Source organism: Primulina huaijiensis, chromosome 6 (assembly GCF_012295235.1).
Source record: "Primulina huaijiensis isolate GDHJ02 chromosome 6, ASM1229523v2, whole genome shotgun sequence".
In the NCBI taxonomy this organism is placed as follows: Eukaryota; Viridiplantae; Streptophyta; class Magnoliopsida; order Lamiales; family Gesneriaceae; genus Primulina; species Primulina huaijiensis.
Genome location: NC_133311.1, coordinates 20,987,135 through 21,013,605, shown reverse-complemented (window position 1 = coordinate 21,013,605; position 26,471 = coordinate 20,987,135). Strand labels below are relative to the sequence as shown.

The window sequence follows — 26,471 nt, the reverse complement described above, 5'->3', positions numbered from 1 at the left end:
ATATTCCTGAATCCAGGTAAAAGTTGGAAAAGCAACTCGAAGAAAAAAGCAGCGAAAGGCCAGTAACATATATAAATCGGTGTAGGATTTGTTTGTAATTATCAAATGACTGGAATTTCAGTAGGTTGATTCACGTTTTCTCAAGGAAAATTCAATGCAGTCTCCCTGAAAGCGACGTTGGCCCAAGCTTTCAGAAGTAAGAGAACAAAGGTGCGTAGTTATTACTCCATATTCATATATATTTCAAAGATTCGATTTTTTGTGTGTTTTTACTAAAAAAAAAAAGGTAAAGGTGCCTCCTTGTTAGAAAACAGAACATATGCTTGCTTACGGAGAACAGTGTTTATGCTCTTTCAATTCGATGCTGGCACAACCGAGAATTTTAGGGAAGGCGAAGTGAGATTTGATAAGAGACCATCATGGATTTAGGGGGATCGGCGGTGTTCTTTGAAGGATTAATTAATAGCTTTCATTTCTCTATTTTTTTTTTTACTTTTACATATATTATATGATATTATCCATCTCTCCACCCTCTTTTTCTTCTCTTTTTTTATTTTATCACAAATTAATTTATAAGATAAAATAATAATAAATATAAGACAAAATATAATATATAAAAGTGTGACCGACTATTAGATATATTGTTGACCAAATAAATCCAAACGTTAGTTCTATGTGAATAATACTGCATTTTTTTTTCCCGAAGCTAGATTTATAAATTTCACAATAGAACTCGGTGTTAGTCCTAATAAGTTGGCTCATTTATTGTAATTTCAAAGAGTAGATTTAATGTAATATCATTTCACATATCTACATTTTATATTTGTAAGATGGATCAATCTGATTAATATATAAAATAAAAAATAATATTTTTAATATAAAATAATATTTTTTATTGATAGTGTCGGATGAAAAATATAGAAACAATATTATAAAAAAAATGTTAGTGAAATCGACGGGATGTATGTTAAGTGACATCACATTCGAAACACAATATAAATGTCGTGTCGTGTAATAATAAAATAAAATAAATAATGCCGATTTGGGGAAAACGTGGTTCGTTTTTGTGGACTCAAGCCCTTAAAGTGATTTCGGACTTCCACGTCAGCTCCCATCCCATATATTTTAATTTAATAAATAATAATTCATTTTTGCATTTATTTATGGTTTAACCTATTCTCAACTCGGCCGATCAACTTGGAATTTCTCCCATTTTCTGATTCTACACAGCGAAGGAAAGAGGAAACCTTACGTGATTGTCGGGTTCACTGGAGATTTTGCAGCCATGAATGTGTTTAGATTTGCTGGTGACATGACGCATTTGATAAGTATTTTGGTCCTCCTCCTTAAAATTTATGTCACCAAATCGTGCTCAGGTTGGTATTTCCGCTCGAGTTCTTTGTTGTTGGCGCAATTTGATTGGTAAACGAGTTCATGTATTAGGGTTTGTATTCTAGCTATTACGAGTTGATTGATTGATTGGCAATGCGGTGATGAATTTTGGTTTCGCTTCCTGGTGATGCGTCTATGCTTTGCGAGGATTATAATTTATATGGCAGTGCTTACCTATTCTGTTACTTCTTAATTCTTATGCGTACGGTATGGAGTGGTAGGGTTGGGATATTTACGAAAATGTAGTTGGTCAACCATTTTATTTATTTTTTTTAAAAAAAGACCTACAGTTAAGTAGGATTAGATAAGAAAATAACTGGTAGGGTTTTAAAATTGCCAGGAGTTTTTTTTTTTATTAGGCATTTTTAATCAATTTTTTTGTATTTAGGTATTTAGGACGAGGTTCTCATTTTTCTTGCTGTGGGAAAAATCTGGATTTTTATAGAGTTTTTTCCCGCTGTTTTTTCATTATTATTTTTACTCTCAATTACATATTTTTCTCTCATTTTGTTTTATCGAGTAGTCTTTAACTCTGTATTATGTCTACGCATACGGCATACACCAATAATTTATGATTTCTTTCCGTGTCCAAAGATATTTCTTCCTGCTGTCAAAAAAAAAAAAAAAAGATATTTCTTCCTCACTCGTATTGATGTATCTCCTTCCATCGAGCAGTACTTATTGACTGGCCTTATTACTGTTTGTAATGCTAAGTGACTGTCATGTTGTCCATTAACACAAGTATTAGCGCGATTCAATTCTGTCTTGCCTGTGATGTGATCAAGAATCGGTTACGAGAGGTGATTTTTTCTATTCCTCATATGGTGTTGTGAAATACTGTCAGTTGAGCGTGTCTCTCGATAAAAAATGTTGGTAGTTTATGGGTTACATTAAAAAATAAAATAAATCTTGCCCTAAATCCCCATCCCAAGTAAAAAACTAAAGATCACATTTTTGTCATCGGTTTTGTGATATTTACGTGTATAGATGTCCTTACGGTAAGAAACAACGCATGCTGTCACAGTTATATAGTGTGCATATGTTCCTTGAACTGGTGAAACATTAAATTGTGATATATTGTATATTCTGACTTTGGTAGTACTTATCTTTAATATTAGATGGTGTGAAACTAATGGTCATTTATGCTTTCAGGGATTTCATTGAGGACGCAGGAACTGTATACAATTGTGTTCTTGGCTCGGTATCTGGATTTGTTTACTGACTTTATTTCAGTGTACAACACTCTGATGAAGTTGGTGTTTGTGGGAAGCTCTTTGGCCATAGTATATTGCATGCGGTTTCACCGCGTTGTGCGGCGTTCCTATGACCGTGAGCTTGACACCTTTAGGCATGATTTACTACTAGTATTCTGTTTTCTCTTGGCACTTCTTGTTCATGAGAAGTTCACATTTCAAGAGGTCAGATCATCTCCTTTTTGTTTCAGATCTTGATTAGTTGATGCTGTTTGAAGTAAATAACATTTACAGATTGTGGTATTTAGCATATGCTTTGTATTAAGTGCCTTAATGTGCTATGTCTACGTCTTTGAGAACTCTAAATTTATGTCTTCTGATCCTTGATTTCGCACTTGTCCACTTCTGCCATTGAAATTGGTTGCCAAAATGTCATGCTCAACCCGACAATTTCATAGATCAGAGAAAATCTTTGGTCTTTGATGATGGTTTGAGATTTTCACTCTGCTTAGCTGAAAAATGGTGTTGAAAGTTTAATTTTTTGAAAATATAAATATGTTACTTTTCATTAGTTGCTGAGTAGCCAGATGTCATGTCGCTGTACTTGAGCAAAAAACATACATCAGGTTGTTGTTATATCGACACAATCCCTCTTGACTCTAGGTACTTTGAGTTTGGTGGTTGTAGCTAACATTTATTATTTATTACTTTGGGACATGAAGTATTTGTCCTCTTTCACATGGCATCACGAGAATTTATTTCCCTTGGGATGACATGACCTTGGTGGAAGGCTTTCAATGGGTCTCATTAAGTGTGCTGCTGGATATTTATCTTTGCTGTGTTGAGTCAATCAGCCATTTTTTGAAATTGGTGAACTAGCTGTTTTTGTTTGCATTTGTTGCTTTTGTGATTGTGGTTTGATGTTAATTGTTAATTTTGATTAAACATATTCCAGATATTTTGGGCATTTTCGATTTACTTGGAGGCTGTTGCAATTCTACCACAATTGGTTCTCTTGCAAAGAAGTGGAAATGTGGACAATCTGGCTGGACAATATGTTTTCTTTCTCGGGTAATTTCAATTTTCTATTTTACTGGTTGCTGGAAAATTTAAACTTCAAAATATTTTTTGTCTAAAAAATACATACCGGCAAGAGCTGTGTTTGCTAAATTTTCCCAATACTACCTGCCTGCGGACTTTCGATTGTTGAATCATGTAATTTCATCTGCTGAGGCATCATGCGCTACTTATTCTCTCATGTGTTTTGCCTGTTTTCTTAAATTTACGGATCAAATAGATCACATTTTTGCAATGTTAACTGGCTGAAACCCTCCCATCTTTTTGCTGCACAGTGCCTATCGAGCATTCTACATCCTGAACTGGGTATACCGCTACTTCACAGAGCAGCATTTCACTCGATGGATTTGTAAGTCACGGTTATAAAACTGTTGGATGAGTTTTTTATTTGCTCTGATTATTAACAATCTTTCTTCTTTTGCCAGCCTGCGTCTCTGGGCTTCTCCAAACAGCTCTGTATGCAGACTTTTTCTACTATTACTTCATCAGGTGAGGACCCCCTCTTGAAAATATAGCTCTCCGGCCTCATAAGTATCTGAATTATTCCCATCGTTAAAGAAATTTTACCACGTTATTGCAGCTGGAAAAACAAAGTGAAACTGAAGTTGCCAGCCTGATACAAAAAATATTGCATATGGTACACAGATACAACTGAATCTGCTATTCGTACTGTCGTAGCATAGTTTACACATCTGTAGCAAGTTATTGTTGAAATGAGCCTCACTTATGACAGAGTCGAGTCGAATCACGTCTTCCCATATTTATTTGGGAGAATTAGGTTCCCAGCTTGCTACTACCTGCAGCCTGTGACATACTTAAAAAGCTATGTTCGTTCTATACATGTAAATTCTGGACCTGGTTCGAGATCTGCTCATATTTGTAACTTCACACATATAGTTTGTCTCTTTTGACAGATCAAGTATGATTTTAGCATGCAGAGGAAATTTTGGTGATGGTTACAAACGTATTAAGATTTTGTGGATGGACACAGTTGGAATCGTTCTGTTTAAGTAGTCAGTAGTTGAACCAAGTACTATTATCTGAAGAAGCATGCTCCAAGAGATGTACGAGAAATTAAACCAATATCTATATTTATTAAACCACCTTTAAATAGGATATTCACTTCCCCAATGACAGGTAAGAAGGTAAATAAATTTTTTTTCGTATATTATAATAGTTATAACTAATTATGTTACATGTTAATTTCTTTCCAGCAAAATATTCTGATCAATTTAATTTCAAATTTTCATTTATATTCTGTAAGACGTTTATGTACTCAAATAAAAATTAATCCATGTACCAGTAACACAGTTTCAGAATTGATCCTGAAAATGCCAAAAAAATAATATTTTGGTTTATTATTAGTAAACTCAGATGTACAAAAATTTAGTAGTGACGGGTAATTGGGTACTCGATAGAGGTCAAAGTCCAATTTAAACACCTTTTGTTACATTTGTATAGAATATTGTTAGATATCACATTTTACATCGTACAATGCCCAACCCAACGACCAAAGTGCTGAGTAATTTATGGAAGGAGTCGGTGACTCACTTCAAGCGGTTTAATTCGGATCCAACTGGGTTTTTCAGGTACCTTATGTTGCAATGTTTAATGTTTTTTTTCCAGTAAAAATAAAATCATAGATCAAAAGTGTTCAAGTACAAATACACCAGACATATATGAGCAAATAAAATGAGACATAACTATATCTACAAAAGTAACAGTAAAACATCAAACTTGTCCAAAACAATGAAAAACATGCACTTGCTAACTTAGAAAACTAATAGATGCTGCTGGAAAGTGAAGGTAGAAGCATTTGAGCACAAAAATCTTGATCTTGTAAAACGATACTGCAACCGAAGGGCCTTCATCCTAAAAAATCTTACTATTGCGAGATGTTCAGATACTTCAACCCAAGGTTGATGATGGTCGTCCCCCCACAACCAAAATTCAGTTAATGAGATGTTAGTTTTAGAGTGTTATCCTAAATTTGTATCTACTAGTCCTTATTCATGATCACAAATGGGCCACAGAAAAATTATGAATACCACGTGTATAAATAAAGTTTGGTTAGTTTACTGTGCGTATCAAATGGTTATAACTGTGGGTTTCGTCGTCATAAACAAAAGTAGATTGTTGAGGCACTTGGGGTTAGGTTGTACTTGGATTTGGTTTGCCCAAATTGAAAATTTTTGCTTGTGAATATGACATGACAGATGCATATTAACTTTGGTCCAAGTGCAGAACGCCCTGCGAGGAGGGGTGGTGCTGGTGGGGTCAGTCTTTTGGCTAAAAGAAAGGCTACGCAAAAAAGACACTTCTGTAAAGCCTGGTGGGATTACTGCAGGCTAGATTCTTACCAGTTCTGAGAGAAATATACTTGGAACTTTAGCTAGCTTGGTCTTGCAGTTGTGCGGCCATTCAAATTCCGAAGTATTTCATTCACTCTTGAGTCCACTGTGAATTCAGGCTGTTATTTCCTATTGCATCCAAGCGTCTCGTTTATCAAGAATTATTGGGTGTGGTGCATTAAAAATCTAATGTTTATATAACTCTTACATATTAGATAGTTTCGAAGGATTGGCTGTACAATACGAAAGCAGGATCAGAAGAGTCCGAAGTGGTAACAGACACTAATGATCCTCTTGTATCATAGCTGTTATACTCCATGCCCATGAACACATTATAGTGAGACTCGACCGTGATCGTTTTAATATTATGGTTGATTCATATTGCTAAAAGAATTCATTACAGTTTTGGCGTAGAAACTTTGAACAGGTATCCAAATTTTTCTACGGTATTAGCAAGGCAAGGGCGACTTGGCAGAGGCCAAAGGCAAGCTTGGTTAACAGTCATTTGCATAAAAAAACAAAAGGATATATCTTAAGTGCAGGTTTTGAAAAAATATGTCTATAATATAAGTTTTTCATCACCACACCTGGAAAAAGTAATTTCTTTTACATTGGAATCCACATTATCCCCTTGGGTCACATCCTGGTCTGTTGATGAATCACAAATAGACTAGATTCCACACTGGCACATTCCAAGCATATACTAATATAATCTATACGGATATTTCACATGGATCATTAATGCATTAATGTTGGATAATGTGTGTACGATCTAAACTTTATGGTTTTTGTTGTTTCTTGTCTCGATTCTAACCTCTGGCTTGACCCCAACAATCATCATAATCCCTCAACAAATACAATGATACTTTCTCAATTCTAGTACACTCATCTCGAATTTTCTTGACAGAAGTTACGTGCAGAGGAGTAAATTTTCATTCCTATAAACTTAAAATATGGTGTACACAGAATATAGATAAAATTATGTATGCCCGACTTCTTTAATCTTTATCATCAGCATCTCTTTGGAGTACACAAACATGCCTGCGCAAAGTCACAAAAATCCATTACATTAACATAACACCATTTTCTCCGGTTACTTTTCTTGCATTTTCTGTTGAAGAAAACGAAGAAAAAATAAATGTAGCGTATGCTGACATTAAAAGAAAGCCTGGATATTCGTCTCTGATGAGCTTCCAGGGCTCTTCTTAGCTTAACCACCATATCTTGTTCTGTGAAAATCGGGCCCGGCGACGCTAAGAAAGCGCCTCTTGGCACTGGAGGAGACCACAGCGCACTTTGTGTGTAATCAAAGTTGAATTCTGAAACATCATAAAACTTGGAAAGTAGTCTTTGGGATACAGATTTGGACACCAACTGAATCCTCTGTGAGGAATTGGCCAAGATTTGAGCTGGGGATGAGATTTCAGAGACAGACATTTGATTTTGATTATACCTTATAGGATATGTAGAATATATAATTTAATGAAATGGTTAGAATAATAACTAGTTGGGAATCTTGGAATGAATATAAAAGAGTAGTTTGATGGAGACATTTCTGGATTTTTGCAATCATGGAGTGGATATAGATAGCATGATTTAGAATCAAAATTTGACTATTAATTCATGTGTTGAGATGGGAGATACATCTTGTCACATGTCGAGATCAGAGTTAATCGACATCAATGTTGTTTTACAAACACACAATTGAAAACAACAAGTCTTGTAGTATAATATAAACTAAAACCAATTTATTACTCATAATCAATCATAAAATTGTCTTTACAACCTAAATTCTTAAAACGATAAAAATATGTGGAAGCGTTTAGAACTTACTAAGCAGAACTAAAATAAACTTCTTTGAATGAAAGCTTCTCCTATTTATAGAGGGTGGTGAAAATCTTACCATAATTTGATTGATATCATTCCATAATTTGGATATGCTCCTTCCATAAATTTCGAGATACTTCTTCCATAAATATTGAGATGCTTTCTTGTTGAGAAAAACTTATTGTATGTAATATTTTCTTCCAATTAGGTGGATATCCAGTCTTAATTTACAGTATATCTTGCACTTGATTTCGAATTCCATATATTTATTGGTTTAGAATTTCAAATACCATTATTTTTTAATATTTTCGAATTTATTATTTTTACAATAATATCATAATTCGAAAATATATTATTATACATGTGTATATTTAAATAATTATATTTCAAAAAATTTGGGTTCTCACACATGTGATGTTTTTTATTGGGCTAGTTTATGCTTTGTCTTTATAAAAGTTGATTTAACATAGCATGAATATGAGTTCTTTTTTGGTAGGTATGACGCACATCTTTCTTGGTGTAATTACCTTGATTGTTTGATTATCATTCATTTGACAATTCTCAGCCACTCAAATTTGTTTGGTTCTACATGGTGCACTATTTATTACCATGGAGTTTCAACTGTTACAGTAATTTTTGGTGACTTGGTCCTACTACCTAGTCGGTCTAGTGAATCATATGGGAATTCTTCGGGGCTTTCAGAACGGACAGTGCTATAATTTGTGTTTGGTTAACAAATTAACAAACATCCTTTCAAATGTTATATTATCGCTAGACATATCATGCAAATGAATTGGGATTTTCAGTACTTAATTGGCTAGAACACAAATGCCAATGTCGGCGAAGTATTTATTCAAGGGGAAAAGATAGAAAATGGTCAAAGTTAAAATTAGTTTACTGTTATGATTGTGCAATAAAAAAGTAATGATTATAAAATTAAGGATGGAAAAATTAGGAGAACGAAACCTGTATATATTTTATAAAAAAGACATAAAAGTTGACACTTAGATTAGACTAGCATCATCCCTTGTACACTAGCTCCCTGATGCTTCCATCCTGAACATAATGGTTATCATACAACATGGTCAAGAATTGGACCAAAGCCACCTTCGTAAACGACTTTCATATCTTGGATTAATGGGAATATTTTGTGGGTTTTCTATTGAAGTTGATGATCATCAGGTAGAGAGATCTCAAGATCATTTGATGCCATAGCGAGCTTTGACCTACATTGATCTTCAATAATATAATGAGCAAGCCCTTTAGACAATTCTTAGAAGTGTTTCGGGCTCAAAAATGTTAAATGTTCAAGAAAAGTGTAGTGTGAATCACTGAATCATCACTACAAAAACAATCTAGTTTTAAATCACATATAACATAAACCTTTTGATGTATAGATTCAATGTTTATACCTGGCAACCACACATATTTTGATACACAACAGTATACTAGTGTTTCTTTCAATACACCATAAATCAAACTCACTTTCTTACCCCGGTCTAAAGTAGCAAGTTTTATCATGATCACTATCTCAATGATAATTAACGTGATTGATAGTATTTTACCATCCAACTCCTTCAAACGCCAACATGGAAAAAATAACTTCAAACTCAAAGAAGATCAAAACATTAAAGAAAAAATACTTCACCAAATTGCATTTCATTTCAACATTCCTGATGGGCCAAATACATGGATTCAATCTTGTCTTTATTATTCTTGATTAACTATATTTTTTGATATAGCTAGTAGAAGGGTCGTACCTGCAATGATAGGTCATGGATAAAACTGATCGAGTGTCAGAGTCTCATAATTCAATTTGAACAATCAACAAGTGATCAAAAATACATAGCAATAGATGGGTTATCATCAAACACTTCAAACCTAAATCAACGTTCTAGCCACAAAATCTCATGCAACTAAAAAAATGAAACATGCCCCTTCGAGCAAAGATAATAGATAAGCTGTAAGTCTGTAATCACTGACATTAAACAGTGTGATATCTCAGTACATAACACTGGTTCTTGTCCACATCAAAGAAAAAATAAACACAGCTGCATTACATGGTTTTCGGTTAAAAATGATGAAAGAAACAGAAAAAAGTAATCAGACAACAACATCAATGACATGAAATAAACATAGAAAATTTCATTGGTTTACAAATTACAAGCAACACCAATCCTTCCAATCCTGTCTTAGAGTTAGAGGTCCTATTATTTTCAACTCTCCACATCTTCTCAAACTGAGGTTTCAAGCATCTGGGAAACAGTTACCACAAAAACAAAATGAAGTGAAATAACAGGCATTGTTGGCACACATGCACTGATCATAAGCAAATGACAGGACAACTTGCACAAGATAATATAGCCCTCTGACAGTCTGACCATCACCGCGGTTCCAGTAATAACTAACCAAAACTGATGCAAAGATGATCCTTAAGGAAAAAGAAAGGAAATTAATCATTTCAGCCTCAAATTAGAGATAAAAGAAATAACACTCACTTGATACCAAGGTCAATATGCTCCCGAATACCGAATCCGAAGCATCCAGTTTCACTGAAATTGCGTCTCAGCAGCTCATACTCCTTCACCTTCAACCCGCTCTCCAAAAGTTGCATCGCCTTCATAATTCAATACCCTTGGAGAAGACGGGTGCTTGACCACTCAACTGTTCCAAAACCTTAATTCACACAAATCAAAATTCAAACTTAAGTAAGAATACAATGAAACTTTGATGAATAATTGAAATATATTGGACAAATGTGAGACCTTGGCAGCGCGTGTCAGGCGATAACCGCTCTCACCGACAGAGATGTTGAGGACGAGCTTCTGAACTTTCATCTCTATCATTGGGTTGGACAGCTTCTTCTCTGAAGCCTGCGGCCATTTTCAGGGATCAAAGTTTTGATCAAATTCAGAAACAAAAAACATACAAGAGAACTAAAATATACCATAATGAGTATTTCCGGTCGCAGCGGAGAGAGAAACAGGTCGCGAATTTGCAGTTATCCTTCATCTGTGTTAGCAAATTAGGGTTTTTGTTCCATAGACTACAGGTGAGAGGGTGCTCACTGATTGACGAATATAACTCTGAAAAATAACAAAGCCGAAAGGAAAGATCACAAAATTTTAAAAAAATAAAAACTACTACTTCCGCTGCCGGGACTTGAACCCGGGTCTTTCGGGTGAGAGCCGAATATCCTGACCAACTAGACTACAACGGATTGGATAGTTTTTGGTGAAAAATAATCTTATTTGACCAAATATTTATTTAAATTTTTTTTTTTTTAAAAGAAAATTAATAGTTACTGGTAGCCCATGCACTCGTAATTGTTGGAGTGTATACATTTTTAACTTAATTAATTATTTTATAAATCTTTAAGTTATTAATTATAACTAATACATTAATTAGTTATTTCTGTAATTTATTAAAATAGATTTTCATAATAATTTATGTTTTGTGAAATAAGATGTGTTTTTGTCCGTCTACTAACAGTTCCATACATAAATATCGACTGAAATTTTAAAAAAATAGTGTAACTTTTATGAATTTGATTTTTAACTTATACATGTAATTATAGTTTTGGCTTAACATCGAGCTCAAACAAAATGATTTGAACTTGAGTTCATGTTTTATTTTGATTCTAAAGTAATTCATATTTTAATGATCGTGTTAAACTCGAGCTATCTTTATAATTTTCAAAATCAAAATGAAAAAATAAATATGATTATTTAATATTCATTTCAGTTCAGTACATAAATTAAATATGCATCATAGGAAAGTGTTTATACATCCAATTTTCAACACATTACCTAAAATAAGTATAAAATTTCAGAATTTGTAAATTTTTATTTTGGAGCTGATGAGTTTGGCTTATCGGAAGCAATCGTGTAGCCTCTCTGAAGCAAGTTTGCAACATTTGGACCAAGCTGGCAAACCACTGCATTTGTTTTTCAGTCCCAAATTAAACATAATCCTCCACGAGCCATTCTTTCCTCTTCCAAACAAAAATATAAATAGATGAATTTAATATATTTTTATTGACTTTCTCACATATTTGTAAACAAAATTTGATGGACTATAGTGAATTTTTTTGTAAGATTTTTTAGATATTTGCAATTTTTTTCATATAATTATATAAATTTTGTACATTTATTAACATATCTTATTTTTTTATTAATTTATTTGAAATAATAATTATTTAACATTGATAACATCTTTCATTTTCAATTTTCAAATAATTTTCATTTTCAAATAATTTTCATTTTCATCTTCACTATAACGGCCCTTTGAACTTCCGATANATACATCCCCCGACATTTTGATTCTTTTCACTAGTGATAAATTAATGAAGTGCAACAAAGATTTTTTACTGTCATTCGTCTGTAAGATATTAAAATTATACATAAAAAGCTCCTCTATAGATATGTGATCCATTTCAAGTGGAGATCATAAAATACAGTCTATTTATGTTATACATAAGAATTATTTGGGATTTTACGGATCAGATGCATTAAAGAAAAACTGGAAATTAACCTAACATCTAGATCATCTAATTAATTAATCCTGCACAACAATTCCAAAACAAGATTTTATCAATTTCTCAAACTTGTTATGCATGGTTAGCTAGATACAGTAGTGTACATGCAGTCCTTGGCCTTCAACGTACTTTCCGATCCACTTGATCTGTCGAATCTCCCAATAGAAAAATTCAAAGATTATATATGCATATTTTTTAAAAAATATTATTCCCTCAGCTCAGTAAGATCACCACTAACTTTCCTAATACCTAGTCACTATTAAACTCATGAGGCCAAGAAAGGGGGAAAAAATCAATAAAGGATGACTTAATTAATATGTTGAGGGCCGAGAACTCATATTTCAAAAGATCGCACAAAATTACACCTTTTTTTATTATTTGAAGGGGATCATGTCAAGTGTACGTGTAGCTCCTGAATGTAGTGTTTGCGTTGCAATCCTGCATTTATATCAACTTAAATCAACCCCAGAATCAAAACTCGAAGCCAAAATCTTATATATATATATATATGTATATGTTGCCTTAATCAATATGCTTATCTCTTTTCTTATTTATGATGATCAGTTCTTTCAAATCTTTCTTCCATAGATGTACCTGAAATTATAAGTTTCTTACACTTTCTCTGTACACTTCTCTCTCTATATATAATACCTGATCTCCTGTTATTTTCATAATTATGAAGTAATTAAACTTTTCATGCTGCGGCATAACAGTAAAGCCGACCAAATATTAAACAAGGGAACTGTCACCATAATTAATTTATAGACAACTGCACATAACAATATAAATATATTACTAACAACTAGCAACTAATTCTTTGTACCAAACCCTGATAGCAACTTTGAATGCATGAATATTGTTTTTGATTGACGCTAATAAATATGTGTTCGATATGTAATTATGCAAGCATATAATATGATAATACCCACACACATATCTTAATTGTTGTAAAAAGAATGGTGTGCAAGGACATTCATGGGCCGAACAGAAACCTCACACTATATATAATTAAGGAAAAATATTTTTTTCTATTAACCATTTTTTTTGGTTTCAGTCAACTGACTAGCTTTTGAATTTTTATTTGGGTTTAATAACTTCGGAATTCAGTTATTTTGATTCATCTAGCTACCACTAATATTCAATTCAAAGGTTATTGTATCAATGTTATGCAATTTTGTAGTTCTCGAAAGAGAAATAAAGTATTGTAAACTTTTAAAAGATACAGAAAACCTAACAGAAACCAATGAACGATGTCGTGAGAAAATACAGTAAGTAAAACTGAAACAATAAAGCAAAATGAGGCTTTTACAAAGTACAATGTCCTTAAAACAAATTCGTCTCCTCCGATATGTGCTTCACAGATCAAGTTGGTCGACTGTTTCTCAGGATACAATGGAAAAAATTATCATGTTTTTTAATTATATTACATAGACTGAAATATTATATATTATATGCTCTCTGTGGCTCTAGAGGCCATACATTCCTCAAGATTATTTCACTCCGAGTTTGGATTAATAAGTTGATGGCTATCGAAAATTTAGCGCATGGAGTTCTAGATAAAAGGAAAGGCATTGGAAGGGGATGAATAGGAGAGCTCTGCGGTGGGTTTTGGAAGGATCGGTAATTATTTATAGTTTAGAAAGTAAAATGTACATACATATCACGCGTACATGAATTAAATTAGGTCATTTTTATTAAACAGTCGATGGATTGTTAGTACTGCTGTTTTGAAGCAATCTACAAATAAAAATGCCAAAATTTTAGATTGTTTCTTGAATGAGATATTGCATGGGCACAACAAGTAGATCAGTGATCTTAGCCAAATCAATTGATGAATGATTGGGTCGAGTATGGTCACTCTCAAAAAAAAATTTGGACTACCTTGTCGGTTGAGAGATGTGTGTGTGTGTACGTATATATATATATATAAAGAGAATTAGTTTAGTAATGACGTGATTTGGTTTCTCGACCAGGGTCGCCAAAAATATCCTCGAAAAAACTAGGGTTTCATTTTTCGGTGGATGGATATAGGGTTTCTTTGCTTGTATAAAGACTGCTCCGGGCGAAAGATGTAGATATCAGATGTTTCCTTATTTAACTTGTGAACATTCCGACAAACACCACTCTGGAAACAATATGAAATTCACTGTTCTTTCCATTATAATTTATCAGTTTCCAAGTCACTACAAGCTGACTATAAAGATGTGAAACATGGATTCATAAAATTTTGAGATGAAATAAGGACAAATTACCATGTTTTCTTGCAAAAAGAGAAGGCTTATTAATTCAAAGGGGCAGCTTCGGATTCCTGATGGGCCTTTTTTTTATTATTGATTTTCTTCTTCTTCTTCTTGTATGGAATCCCTCTAGCCTTAACTTGACTCTCTTTCACTTCACGCAAATAAACCCGGATCGACCCGTTTCCAAACGGGTTAGTCTCTTGTAATCCGCCGTGCTCTTCATAAGCTGCTCTGAGCCGTCCAACCAGAGCATCTAGGCTGCCCCAAGCCTGCCTCAAGGGGCAGATGCACGGCGCCGGAGGATCGGGCTTCCCGAAGAACACACACCCATGCAAATGAACCTTAGTTTTCCCGAACTGGTCTAGGTATCGGAGAAATTCCAGAACATGGTTACAGTTACACTGTGAGAGTGGAACCGAAGGTCTCTGGTTCTTCAAGTACTGACCAAAAGTGTTCCAGTCTCTTCTCTTCTGGGATTCGTAACGGCTGAGCTGCGGTGGACGTGCTTGTGGGGGCGGTGGATTACTGGCGGAGCCTTCTTTGGAGTCGCTGAACATCGATGTTGCAGAAGGATTCATGGGTTAATTTGGAAATCGGACAAGAAAGCAAGATGGAAAGAGAAGGTTTGAGGAAAATACTGGAAATGGAATGGATTCAGTGAACAAAGACTGAGATCACGTCTTGAATACTACATTGAGGAGACATGATATGGACCCTTTAGCTTTCAAAGTGCTTTAATTTGTTCTTGCTTTATTTGTTTTCTATTTTTTTTTTTATTTTATTTTCCCCTCTCTCTTTCCATTATATTCATTAGAAATGTGCAGAAGGATTCATGGGTTTTTGTGTGCGAGGGTTTATTGTAATAAAAACTCTATACATTATATGTTTTCGAGATATTTCTCTTAAACAATATTTATTTCTAAGCTATATCATTAGTTTTTTTATTTAAAAAATGACTCATTGGGTACTTGAAATTACTATTGGGTGCCCGATCTTATCGGGTTATAATCGAGTATTTTTTTTCCTACCTAATATACATATATTGGATACCCGACTAAAATTGACGACTGAACTTTGACAAATTCCAACACATGCCCACCCAAGTTTTAGAAATGACCAATCGGCAATCACTACTGGATAAGATATTAAGATGTAGCCATTTAATCGAAAATTTGAAATACTCATTTTAAAAAAAAAACTGTTAAATAGAGGGAAAATAGTCAAAATGTCATTAGGTTGGTTTATTTTGTTTTTTGGTCATGCAAATACTCATATTAGGGTTTTGGTTATGTAAGTTGGATTTTTGTTTTGACTTTTGATCTTTTTCATGGATTGTTGATATAGTGTCAGAAATATCAGCATTTCTCGGTACTACATCAATATTTTATGATGCCGCGTTAACACTCCGTAAAAAAATAAAAACAAAAATCAAAATATAACATAACTTACAAGACCAAAATAGATTTAGGGAATTGTTTTGACAATTTTCCCTTAATTAGATCGTCCACGGGAGAATTGACTGACCTACTAGTCCGGCCATTAGTCAGTTCATTATAATAAACCACGCAAATCCGATACGATTTTGAAACGTTCGGCGTTTTTTAAATTAAATATTCATTTATATGATGAATATCATTTTTTAATTAAGTAAATATCATTAAGAATGCTATAATAATTCTATAATCTATAGTATGTTTTATTATTTGGTTGATGTCGATTTTTTTCAACAATGCACGTCACCAAAAATTATACGTTGAATCAAATTCGAGGGCAGTAAACTACACCTCTTTCTACGCATTGTGTGATTGTACGGTATGTTATTTTTTTTAAAAAAAATTTGTAATTATTTTTATTTATATTAAAAAATATGATAATATCGTAGTTATGAAATTTTACTCGGTAAACTCATGGACTAACGTTAACATATTGCAAATCACGTTAGTTACATAAATTACATTGATCAAACTATGTGTGAGAAGCTCGTCCGGAAAAAATGTACTAGTTTCTCGTTATCCTGTGAGCTGAAATTGCTAAGATGTGTAATATGTAAATAATATAGGTTCCAACCATATATAGCTAACGAAAAAATAAAATAAAATAAAATGCATTAATTTTCATCTACGACTGCTAACGGAAAAATAAAAAATAAAATGCATTAATTCTCATTTACGATATGCCTAGCTAGTTGACGAGTACTCCACATTTCCCTTTCACATTAATTTATTTCAATCTATACCCCACATTTCTTTTTCAAATCATTTAGCCAGATTAATTCATATTCCATTAATTAAAAATCACATGTGACGCCCTCAAGAATTGTCCAATAAATGGAATAGGTGACAGTTTAATTAAAGGTAACAAGTTTGATTTTTTTCTATAACCATTTTATCGGATTAGTGTATCGTATATGGCTTGATCAGTGTAATTTATTTGGTTAGCATTATTTACATGTTAATACGTTAGTCCGTTACTTTACCCAATATGCATGTACCGAAGGTTAACGATTGTGGATTCTCACATTATTAAAAAAATCACTTGTGACTTATTTATATTACAAAACAAAATCTGTAACCTAATCAATTTATAGAATGCCGCATCATATTCTGCAAGTTTTAGATATAAAACTAATTATGTGATATTAATTGCCTGAGCCAAGTCAAACAATAAAATTTTCTAAATTATTTTTTTCCCATGAAACTAATACAAACATGGAATTTATATTTATTTTTAATTCGAATAGGTTTCATTTGGTTTTTTTGTTATTTTTTTTTTTTTGGGGGGGGGGGGGGTNATCAAGAAAAGATGTGTCATTGTTTTAAGTTTCCTAAAGTTGAGACCTCAGATTAAAGCAAATAGGATTGTACGTTCAAGATTTGAAATAAACAAGATGAAAACATATAAAACTTTAATTTTTTTTAACTAAAATAATATTAGTGTATTTATTTAAAATAAAACTGTCCAATCCCCATTTTTGATCAATTGCTTAATCAAAATATTATTTAAAAAACCATGCATACAATGTTGATAAGTAAACAGATCAGATGAATCATTCATACGTATATCATAAAATTAACTTATACATATGTTATAAAAATAAAAATGCAAGGACGACTGTGGAGATGGAAAAACACGAGTATATATATATATTCGTTAATTATTTTAACACATTCTAACAGTTCCAGTTGCATTCATAAATATGTTTTTACACGAAAATTCTTACAAAAAATTAAATTATGGATTCAATATGGTAATAATAATAGTAACCTAATAGTTAATTAATAGCATATATGATATGAATTTATCTCATTTGATTTAGGACATAAATTCTCACCAGTTTTAGCATAATTAATGTGATTAGAAGCTTGGTAAGAAGTTTGACGTAATTAAATAAGGTTGGATCGGAAATAAAGTGTGAGTTTTCGACTTTTGAGAATCTTAAAACAACACAAAAGGAGTATTTAACTGGTGAAAAGAAAATATTGCAATTAGATTCTGTCTCCTTAATTGTTACTTTATCTTATCTTATGTTTTTTCCCTAGTGCTATTCCCTCTCCACTTGAAATATTCTATTTCACAATGATCGATCTTCTTCTTCATTTTTTTTTCCAACGCATATTGATAAATTACACCCAAATACACACACGTAGTAATATTATTTTTGAAAAATATGTATTACTCATTTTTGTGTGACCCATTTCCTATTTATGGTTATAAATCCGGATTATTTTTCCATGGTTATTGGGATTTAATATTTGTTTTTGTTAAGTAGAACATACGAAATGTGTTGTTTGTGTTGTTGTACGGTTTAAAAGATTTGAGTTGCACTGTTATCACCAGTTATAACTTTTGGTAAAGCGACAAGGGCTCAGTGCTACAATTGACATCAGAGTTAATATCATGTGTTCGATTCTCATTGACTACAATGAGTGCAATTATTGAGAGATAAATTATTCTGGTGCAATCTTTGTCCTTGCTGAGTAGAGAAATCGAAACATTTTCTTTGAGTATTGTCTTTGAGTTGCTGTACGGTTTAAAAAAATATTTGACTTGGACCATTAACGTTATTTATAACTTTTGACTTGGACCATTAACGTTATTAAAAAAAATAGGCGCGGATGGGAAATGGAGCTGCGCTATTTCAGCTCCGTTGGAGAACTTCCCTTGCACCAAAATGGCGTGAAACGTCATTTTGGTGCAAGAGTTGGAGATGCTCTTAGTCTCTTGCTCATCTACTCCAATATCAACTCGAACACTCTATGGCGTTGCGTGCGCGCGTTCATGGTTATACTTAGTGAGTGCTATTTTCAATGTAAAATTCAATAATATAGAAAATACAATGAATATACATATATAATGATGGAGGCCCATAAAGGCCCAAAAAAAGGCTAGTGGGTACGGTACATATTTCATCTAGAAACTTTAGAGCCCATATATCGGGCTAGCAGCAAAATGGATAACCAAGGAGGAATTTCTCAGTAAGTCCAAATTTAACATTTACTAATTATTAAGCTTGATCGACAAATGGTTAAATAATCGATGCCACATCAAAGTGTAAAATATGATATTTTTGAATAAGTTATTAAATTTATAGATTATGAAAAAGTGAGAATAAATTAGAACTGAATAGTACTTGAAAATAAAATGAAAAACTTAATTTTTTTCAAAAGTAGAGTGTGGTATTCTCGGTACTAAAATTTTAATAAAATAAAAATATATATTTATTAGATAATATATCTCTCTTCATTCATTTGACTTTTGAATGATCGTGTTCGGTAATTTTGGATTAGAAAAATTTTTTTATGGTAAGAATCTTCATAAAAATTTTCATTTATTTACAAAAATCAGAGGCAATTCTGAGAAAAATTAGGGCCCGATCAAGCCAAAATATGGATATATGGCATTAACAAAAGGTAACAAACAATTCAAACTCTTTTGTCTTAACATTCTTTAGTAGAATAAAGCACAATAAAAAAAAGAGCTTCATTTTAATCTAGACCAACTCGAGGTACTTTTCCAAACACCAAGCAAGCAAAATAAGAGAGAGAGGCAGTGCCTCGTGGAAGCATGATGAAATTTACATAATAAATGATATCTCATAAATGGACCCATCAAAATCAGGTTCAAAATCTCGGCTCATCTCTAACACAGGTAGAAAGCCCACGACAGGCCAACGTATTCTCTTATAAATATCAGGTTTGAGTTTACGGTTCATTCATTCAATATAATTACTTTTCAGCAGCACCTTTAGCTGCTCCTCACTTATATCTTCAGTCTCTGACTTAAGCGTCGGAGGGGCTACGTCGGGACACCCTCCCGTCCCCCTTCTAACGGTCTTCTTCGTAATTTCAGGCTCACGGCAAATCCGAAACCTGCGTCTAGACTAGTGTCATTTGCTGGAATTGGACCATAAATTTTCAGTGAGTATCAATAAACATGTACCATATGTCAACATATGATGAGAGTGTTATAATAACCTCTCTGGTTAATCCATAAATGACCCTTTTTTAGTTAACTAACCAAACAATACAATTATTTAATATATACTAACAGTTAAATAAAACAAACATTGTGTGTGTTACAAAAATTATTTTCAAGTTTTGCTTGTGAAATGCCATGACAAGTTATTATCAGATAAGGACAATTTAGTCTCACCATTTAATTTACCTTTTTTTTTCCCAAAATACCCCTCATAAATAAATAAGAGATTTAAAATAATTAAAATATGTAGGATAATAATAATTTATAATTTTCTCCAAAAAGAGATAAAAATCTAATTAATCGCAGCGTGACGAATCTACAACTCGGATTCATATGAACCACACCTCGATGGGTAATCCTGTCATTTAAGCCCTTTCACTTCAACTGTCAGCACGAGCTCAAGCTGCTCCAATGGCTTACGGGATTATGTAGCATTGGCTTCTTCTCCTTCTTCCGTTAGGCATTTTCTCAGTTTCAATCGCGCACAGATTGTAAAGTGCGACAGTATATGTTTATTCTATCAGACCGCCACTCGCAAAGATTTAGTCTCTTGGGGTTTTTTTTTCGTGTGAGTTGTACAGAGAACGATGCCGTTGGTGAGAGCCGAGGTGAGGAATTATTATGGACTTGGAGTACAGGAGCTGTACAGGGAGGCGAACAAGGAAGACCCGAAGGAGATTCTTGATGGGGTCACGGTGGCTAGTCTCGTCGGCATCTTACGTCAGCTCGGGGATCTCGCCGAGTATGTTACTCCTCATCTCTGTCTATATGCCTCGAAAATTTCACTTTATTGTTGATGTTTGGAGATTTTTTAGTTGTCTTACAGTTGAGTTCATGATTTCTATGTCAATGCGTTACCTGGTTGGATTCTAGATATTATAGCTTCTGTTTAGTATTGACAGACATAAACAAATTGCTAATTTCATACATTGAGAAACAATATATTGCTCTATAAACCGGCATGCGACTGTGATGCAAAACTACCGTGACAAGGAACTCAACCAGACGAAAAAAACTTAAAATAAGTCCATTGTGCATCGGATGAAAACACTTAAAATAAGTCTGTTGTGCTTCTTGATGATGCCACTGTAAGGATCACATATTACAGAAACAAGGCTTTAATATGAATAGATGGATGTGAGCCTCGATGGCTTAAGGTGTTGGGTTAAATTTTGCTTCAAACATATATATTTAGCTATTTTGTCATGGTTCATACTGTTTTTAATCTCTATTTTTTCATTCAATTGCATGAATAAAAAGGATCCTAAAATGTTATTTTTAATGTGTCTTTGATTGTTATTCTGCGGAAGCTCCTGGTTCATTGGGAACAAATATACTCTAGTGATGCTGTTGTGTATGATCTTCATTTTTCGAAATTTCATACCAGATTGTTAACTGAAATATTATCGCTGCATGTGGTAGATTCGCTGCGGAAGTTTTTCACAGGTTGCAGGAAGAAGTGATGGTTATGTCTTCTAGAAGCCATAATTTGATAGCCCGCACGAAACAAATTGAATCCGCACTTTCTCCACTTGAGAAGGTTGTTCTTGCACAGAGGAGCCACTTGCATTTTGCTTATACAACCGGTATAGTTGTGATCCTAGCTTTGTTGTTTTACACCCTTATTGTTCAGATTGTATCAATCACATCTCCTTTCACTTGGCTGTTACACACAGCCAGGTGGTTGGATTGTTGGTCTTTATGGTACAAGGTTTTTTCGTATTTTTAGTCTTTATGAGAAAAATGTTTGCAGGTTCTAACTGGCATGCTCATATCCAGTGTGACCAAAATCATTTTGTGTACAGTGATATGCCTCAATTTATCATGGCTTCTTACGAAGACTGTCGTAGCCCTCCCCAATTACAATTGCTTGACAGGTATTGGCAGCTCTTAAACTTATACAATTGTGTTTCTGCTCATCCATCTGCATAAGGTTTTTTCTTTTTATAGGTTTGACCCTGGTGGCCCTGGATCATGCCTGAAAAGGTATTCAGATCCAAATTTATTTAAGAGAGAATCGGCGGCATCTGGTGAAACAAGCGACGAGAAAGTCACAAAAGATAAGAAACGTCTCAGAATTAAGGTATTGTGTTTTTTGAAAAAGGTTGAAGCAACATTAACATACCACAAGAACGTACATAAGCTGTTTGAAGAACATATATTTCCGCTTCATGCCTCTGAACTGCTCCAAGGACACACTGTTTTAGATTGAGTTAAATTTCTATGTATCAGCAAGCCCTAGATATCTCTGTGTGTGTAAAATAACTTTTATTTGGGCTTGCTTTGGCTCACAAAATCTTACGTATACGAGAAAATTCTGAAGTTCATTATTCTGATTTATGTGAAAAGATCAAAATGATGTTTACAAGCTAGCCTTTAGAGATTTTTTCCCTTAGGTTTAGGGCTCAAGATATGTGCTATGCAAGATTTTTTTTCCCTTCCAAGCTTTCTTATCAGCCTATTGGACTGAGGTTGTGAAACTTCAACAGAAAAAAAAGTTGCAGGCCAGGAATGGAGAACTAGCTCAAGGGGCATCGATTTCCCATCACGATGGCAGGTGCATGTCATTTCATACTTATACCCTTGAGCGGTGTAGACATGGAACTAACACGTGAATTGGATTGTTTAATGTGCAAAATTTATTGATATTAGGTGGCAGGACTAAATTTGGGAAGTTTTAATTTTGCAGAATGCAGGTCACTCAACTCAATGTTGGTAATAATACTACTCAAATAATGTCCGATTTGGATGATCAATCAAGTTTAGACCTGAGAAATGGGTCAACTTACAGTGAGGGTGATTTCCATCCAAGTCACTCTGTGCAAACGGAAGAACCAGGATCACGAGATTCCATTTCTTCTCCCGTAAAGAGGCACTACGTTGGTGATGAATTCTTAGACTACATTTTCCTCCAGGAAAAAATTAGCGATGCTTATGATTATATTCAGATCAATCTGTCACAAGACCAAGCAGGCTGTAGTTCACCTTCTATTACTTGGGACGAAAAGATAGAAGCACGAGAGCATGATTGTGACGGGACACAGAATGATTACCATGATAGAAATCAAGAATCATTTCCCCCAACGTATGAAGTCGAAACTCGTGGTGACACCTCTTTAAATTTTGCAACAGTTGGAAAAATGGATGGTCAGCCTTCAAGTGAGGCTCTGCCAACATTGGAGCCCGGTGAGGTCCACCTTGATGATATTGAAAGTGAAACAGGTTGTTTAATATATGCAACGAACACCGTTGAATTTGGTCATCAAACAGATTGCAGGAAAAGACAAGAAATAGAACATTTTTCCAAGTTGTGGGGGAAAGCAGTAGACAATGAACTGGAAATAGGAAAACATAATTCGGAATGCCATTCATCCTATTCTGAATCCGATGGTCTGGTCAATGGTTCAATGTACAACGATAGTATTGGGCATAACCCCAGTTCAACGTCTCCAAAATCCACCTCTGTGCGATACAATTGTGATAATCCAATGGCAGTCAAAGATGTATGTGATTCAATGTCTTCAGTGGACAAGGCTTTATTGCCAGCTCAAAGGGCTGCAGAGTTGTCAGACATAAGCAGTCTGCCGGGTGTTGATTCTTTTGAGTCTGTTAAAATTGATGGCATAACAAATGAAGAATCTGTTGCTAGCACTTCACTTTGCTCTTTCAGGTATGACAACTCTGGTGTACCAATGATCAATCATACAGGCAGTCCTGCGCATCAGAAACCTGCAATAAAAACTTCATATGTTACTCCCGTCATGTTCTGGACTAATGGTGGCTTGTTAGGACTCGAACCTTCAAAACCACCAGATCTCAATGCAAACAGTGGTATTCCTCAATATCCTGCGTCGGCCCAAGATGAAGAAATTAATACATCTAGTCAGCGTTACAGGGATATAGATTCAAAGAAACCAAACCAAATAGAGATGTTCGAAAATTTTGAAACATGCCTTGATACTCAAAGCTATATGTGTCAGGAACACCGAGAAAGTGGCACACATTTTAGAAAACCATCTTGGAAAATCTCACATGCTGATTTAGGAATCAAGCGTGGAATAACTGGCTATTCACTCTCTCTTAATAATGCTAGCTCTACTGAAGCAAGGACGGTGGCAACTGGAAGTTCTCTTCCTGTTAATTCAATGTTCAAAGATGCCAAAAGGGGTGAAGAAAATAGCAGGAGCTCAGTTCAAATATCTGACCTCGGCGATAGATTGCAAACTACTGGATCTAACATAATACCGCTACATGGCAGAGAAGATAACTCCTATCCTTCCAGCTACCGAAATTCTGGATCTAACCAAAATCAAAGTGTTGCATATAAAAAAATTTCTGGACATGCTAAAGGTTTTTTTGGCTGTGAATCATCTATACTGTCACCTTCTTCATCTCCTCCGCTTGGGCATCTGAAAATATCATTTCAGCCAATAGATGGTGTTGAGACTTCCAAGCTAAAACTAAAATTTCCTGACGGAAATATTAATCATGAAACCAGCAGAGATTTCTTTCCTTCTTTTCAGCTGGTCCCAGAGATAACCATTGTACGGCAGAACATTGACTCAGACTCAGATGACACATTCTGTAGATCATCTTCTTCTTTGTCAGACGATTGTCTTAGTCATCAATCTGAATCAAATTCCGGGCAGTGGGAATCTGGCCAATTACATTGTGGGAAGGACCTTGACTTGTATGATGACCTTCACAGAATCTCCTTGACACAATCTGCTGCAACAGATCAGGGAATTGGTAGAAGCCGTGGAGAGATCCACTATGGACTTCAGTTTCCTTGTGTTGAATACGGTGAACAAAATTCTGGCAGTTCGTTTGATTTTCGAAGTTCGGAATCTCAAAGTCAATTCACCAAGGAACCAAGGAAATATGCCGATTCAAAGCATATTGTCAGGCCACAGGGTACACCTACTCCCACTACTCCACCTCCAGTGCAATGGCGGGGTATGGAGTCCCATCTTGATGATAAAGAAGGCAAGAGAGAAGCATTTATCAAAGGATCATATTTTGACTTTGATCTCAACTTTTCGGCATCGACAACTTGTCAACAACCTAAGCCCGCCCCCTTCACTCAATATCAAGATATTGAGAGTGCAAAAATGCAAGAAAGCAAGGTGTTATATCCCGGATACTCCCCCACCCACCCGCACACACTTATTTTTTACTCATATTTTTTACTCAATGCAGAAGATGAATGGAACTGTTGTGAAGATACCCATTTTACTGCCTTCATTTAATCTGTATTTGTTCTTAAGCAGCAATCAGAGTTGCAGACATCCAATCGACGAAGAAAAGCAAATCAGCTCAAAGGCACAGATGAAAAGGAAGATTTTTTGCAGCAAATTCGATCCAAAGTAAGTTGCTTTAGTGGAAAAATTTTCTAATTTTTTTAATAGATAAGCATGTATTAAATATTTGATTTGATACAACCTAAGAATAATCTCATCTGCATTTACCATTTAGAGACAAGTAGGGATGTTGGACCTGCACGCCTTCTATTCCTTACCAACCAGCTTCAGTAGCTAATCAGTGGTTTACATAAGCCGAATATCACATGCACTATCTGCTATGTTTCTTTTAAATCATAGTGTAATGACATGATTCTTCAATCAACTACCTTGAGTGGATTGTCAAAAAAAAAAGGATGTGATCATGATACTGTCCTGAGTTATGATCTTGTTACTAGTATGTAGAGAATTATTCACATTACATGAGGCGATAATGGTATCAGAATAGCTTGTGAACAAACTGTACTTTATTTAAGATGTAGCTCTAAGAACTCACCTGTGTGTACACCTTTGTTTTGTGGCACCAGTCATTGAATCTGAGACCAACTGTAATTGGTAAATCAAAATATGGGGATCCCACCTCTAATGTCCACGTGTCAGCCATTCTTCGGAAGGTGAATTCAATTCGCCAGGTATCAATAATATCTTCCTCCATAAACAAATATATAGTTATATGAATCTGCTATTGACTTGTTTGTGCATTTGTGTCTCTTTGTTGGCAATTCAGGTTGTTGGTAGTGATGATGGGGAAGGTGAAAGTAACTGGAGTGATGCTTGATTTTCTTCTGGCATGACGTGCAAGTAAAATGGTCTAAGCCATGATATTTTGATTGCCATATTAGTTAAATCTGTGATACATATTTTATGCCCATTTCCTTGTGTGATTGATTTGTAGGTCTCTTGTGAATTTTAATGATGCCATCCTCTTTAGTCCAATTTACTGCAATTTTTCTTTATTGTTTATGCTTCGTTTTCAGATATGTTTCATTGGTCAGCCTATGCTAATAGCATGGACTCAACCTTGTTTCATCGGTGGTAAAACTTATCCCCACATTCATCGCGGGCTAACCCAATAG

At 34.3% G+C, this 26,471-nt stretch overlaps 3 protein-coding genes, 1 long non-coding RNA gene, 1 other non-coding gene and 1 pseudogene across 6 annotated transcripts; 2 read left to right on the top strand and 4 right to left on the bottom strand.

The window, feature by feature from the left end:
• The first annotated feature begins 1,169 nt into the window (after nucleotides 1–1,169).
• LOC140978497 (ER lumen protein-retaining receptor A-like) lies at nucleotides 1,170–4,865 on the top strand. 2 transcript variants are annotated; one of them, XM_073443603.1, is made up of 6 exons: nucleotides 1,170–1,376; nucleotides 2,545–2,810; nucleotides 3,541–3,656; nucleotides 3,938–4,011; nucleotides 4,088–4,151; nucleotides 4,243–4,865. In XM_073443603.1, exons 1-6 carry the CDS (start codon nucleotides 1,286–1,288, stop codon nucleotides 4,277–4,279), a joined length of 648 nt encoding a protein of 215 aa, XP_073299704.1. In that variant the 5' UTR covers nucleotides 1,170–1,285; the 3' UTR covers nucleotides 4,280–4,865. The 2 variants fall into 2 exon arrangements, with proteins under 2 accessions (XP_073299704.1, XP_073299705.1); XM_073443604.1 differs by lacking the exon at nucleotides 1,170–1,376 and adding an exon at nucleotides 1,787–2,192.
• A 1,912-nt stretch (nucleotides 4,866–6,777) lies between these two features.
• LOC140979309 (uncharacterized) lies at nucleotides 6,778–7,653 on the bottom strand. Its single transcript, XR_012175714.1, has 2 exons — nucleotides 7,169–7,653; nucleotides 6,778–7,054 (listed from the first exon to the last, which is right to left on the bottom strand). It is a non-coding gene; the product is annotated as an uncharacterized lncRNA (long non-coding RNA).
• A 1,637-nt stretch (nucleotides 7,654–9,290) lies between these two features.
• LOC140978830 (large ribosomal subunit protein uL5-like) lies at nucleotides 9,291–10,925 on the bottom strand (annotated as a pseudogene).
• Nucleotides 10,926–10,987: 62 nt separating this feature from the next.
• TRNAE-CUC (transfer RNA glutamic acid (anticodon CUC)) lies at nucleotides 10,988–11,060 on the bottom strand. Its single transcript has one exon. It is a non-coding gene; the product is annotated as a tRNA-Glu (tRNA).
• A 1,193-nt stretch (nucleotides 11,061–12,253) lies between these two features.
• LOC140979292 (protein LIGHT-DEPENDENT SHORT HYPOCOTYLS 10-like) lies at nucleotides 12,254–15,344 on the bottom strand. The gene is made up of 2 exons (XM_073444637.1): nucleotides 14,630–15,344; nucleotides 12,254–12,403 (listed from the first exon to the last, which is right to left on the bottom strand). Exon 1 carries the CDS (start codon nucleotides 15,193–15,195, stop codon nucleotides 14,659–14,661), a length of 537 nt encoding a protein of 178 aa, XP_073300738.1. The 5' UTR covers nucleotides 15,196–15,344; the 3' UTR covers nucleotides 12,254–12,403; nucleotides 14,630–14,658.
• A 5,122-nt stretch (nucleotides 15,345–20,466) lies between these two features.
• Nucleotides 20,467–26,424, top strand: LOC140978198 (protein SCAR3-like). The gene is made up of 9 exons (XM_073443051.1): nucleotides 20,467–20,837; nucleotides 21,518–21,681; nucleotides 21,849–21,972; nucleotides 22,046–22,178; nucleotides 22,585–22,652; nucleotides 22,785–25,221; nucleotides 25,366–25,461; nucleotides 25,923–26,027; nucleotides 26,123–26,424. Exons 1-9 carry the CDS (start codon nucleotides 20,683–20,685, stop codon nucleotides 26,171–26,173), a joined length of 3,333 nt encoding a protein of 1,110 aa, XP_073299152.1. The 5' UTR covers nucleotides 20,467–20,682; the 3' UTR covers nucleotides 26,174–26,424.
• Nucleotides 26,425–26,471: the final 47 nt, after the last annotated feature.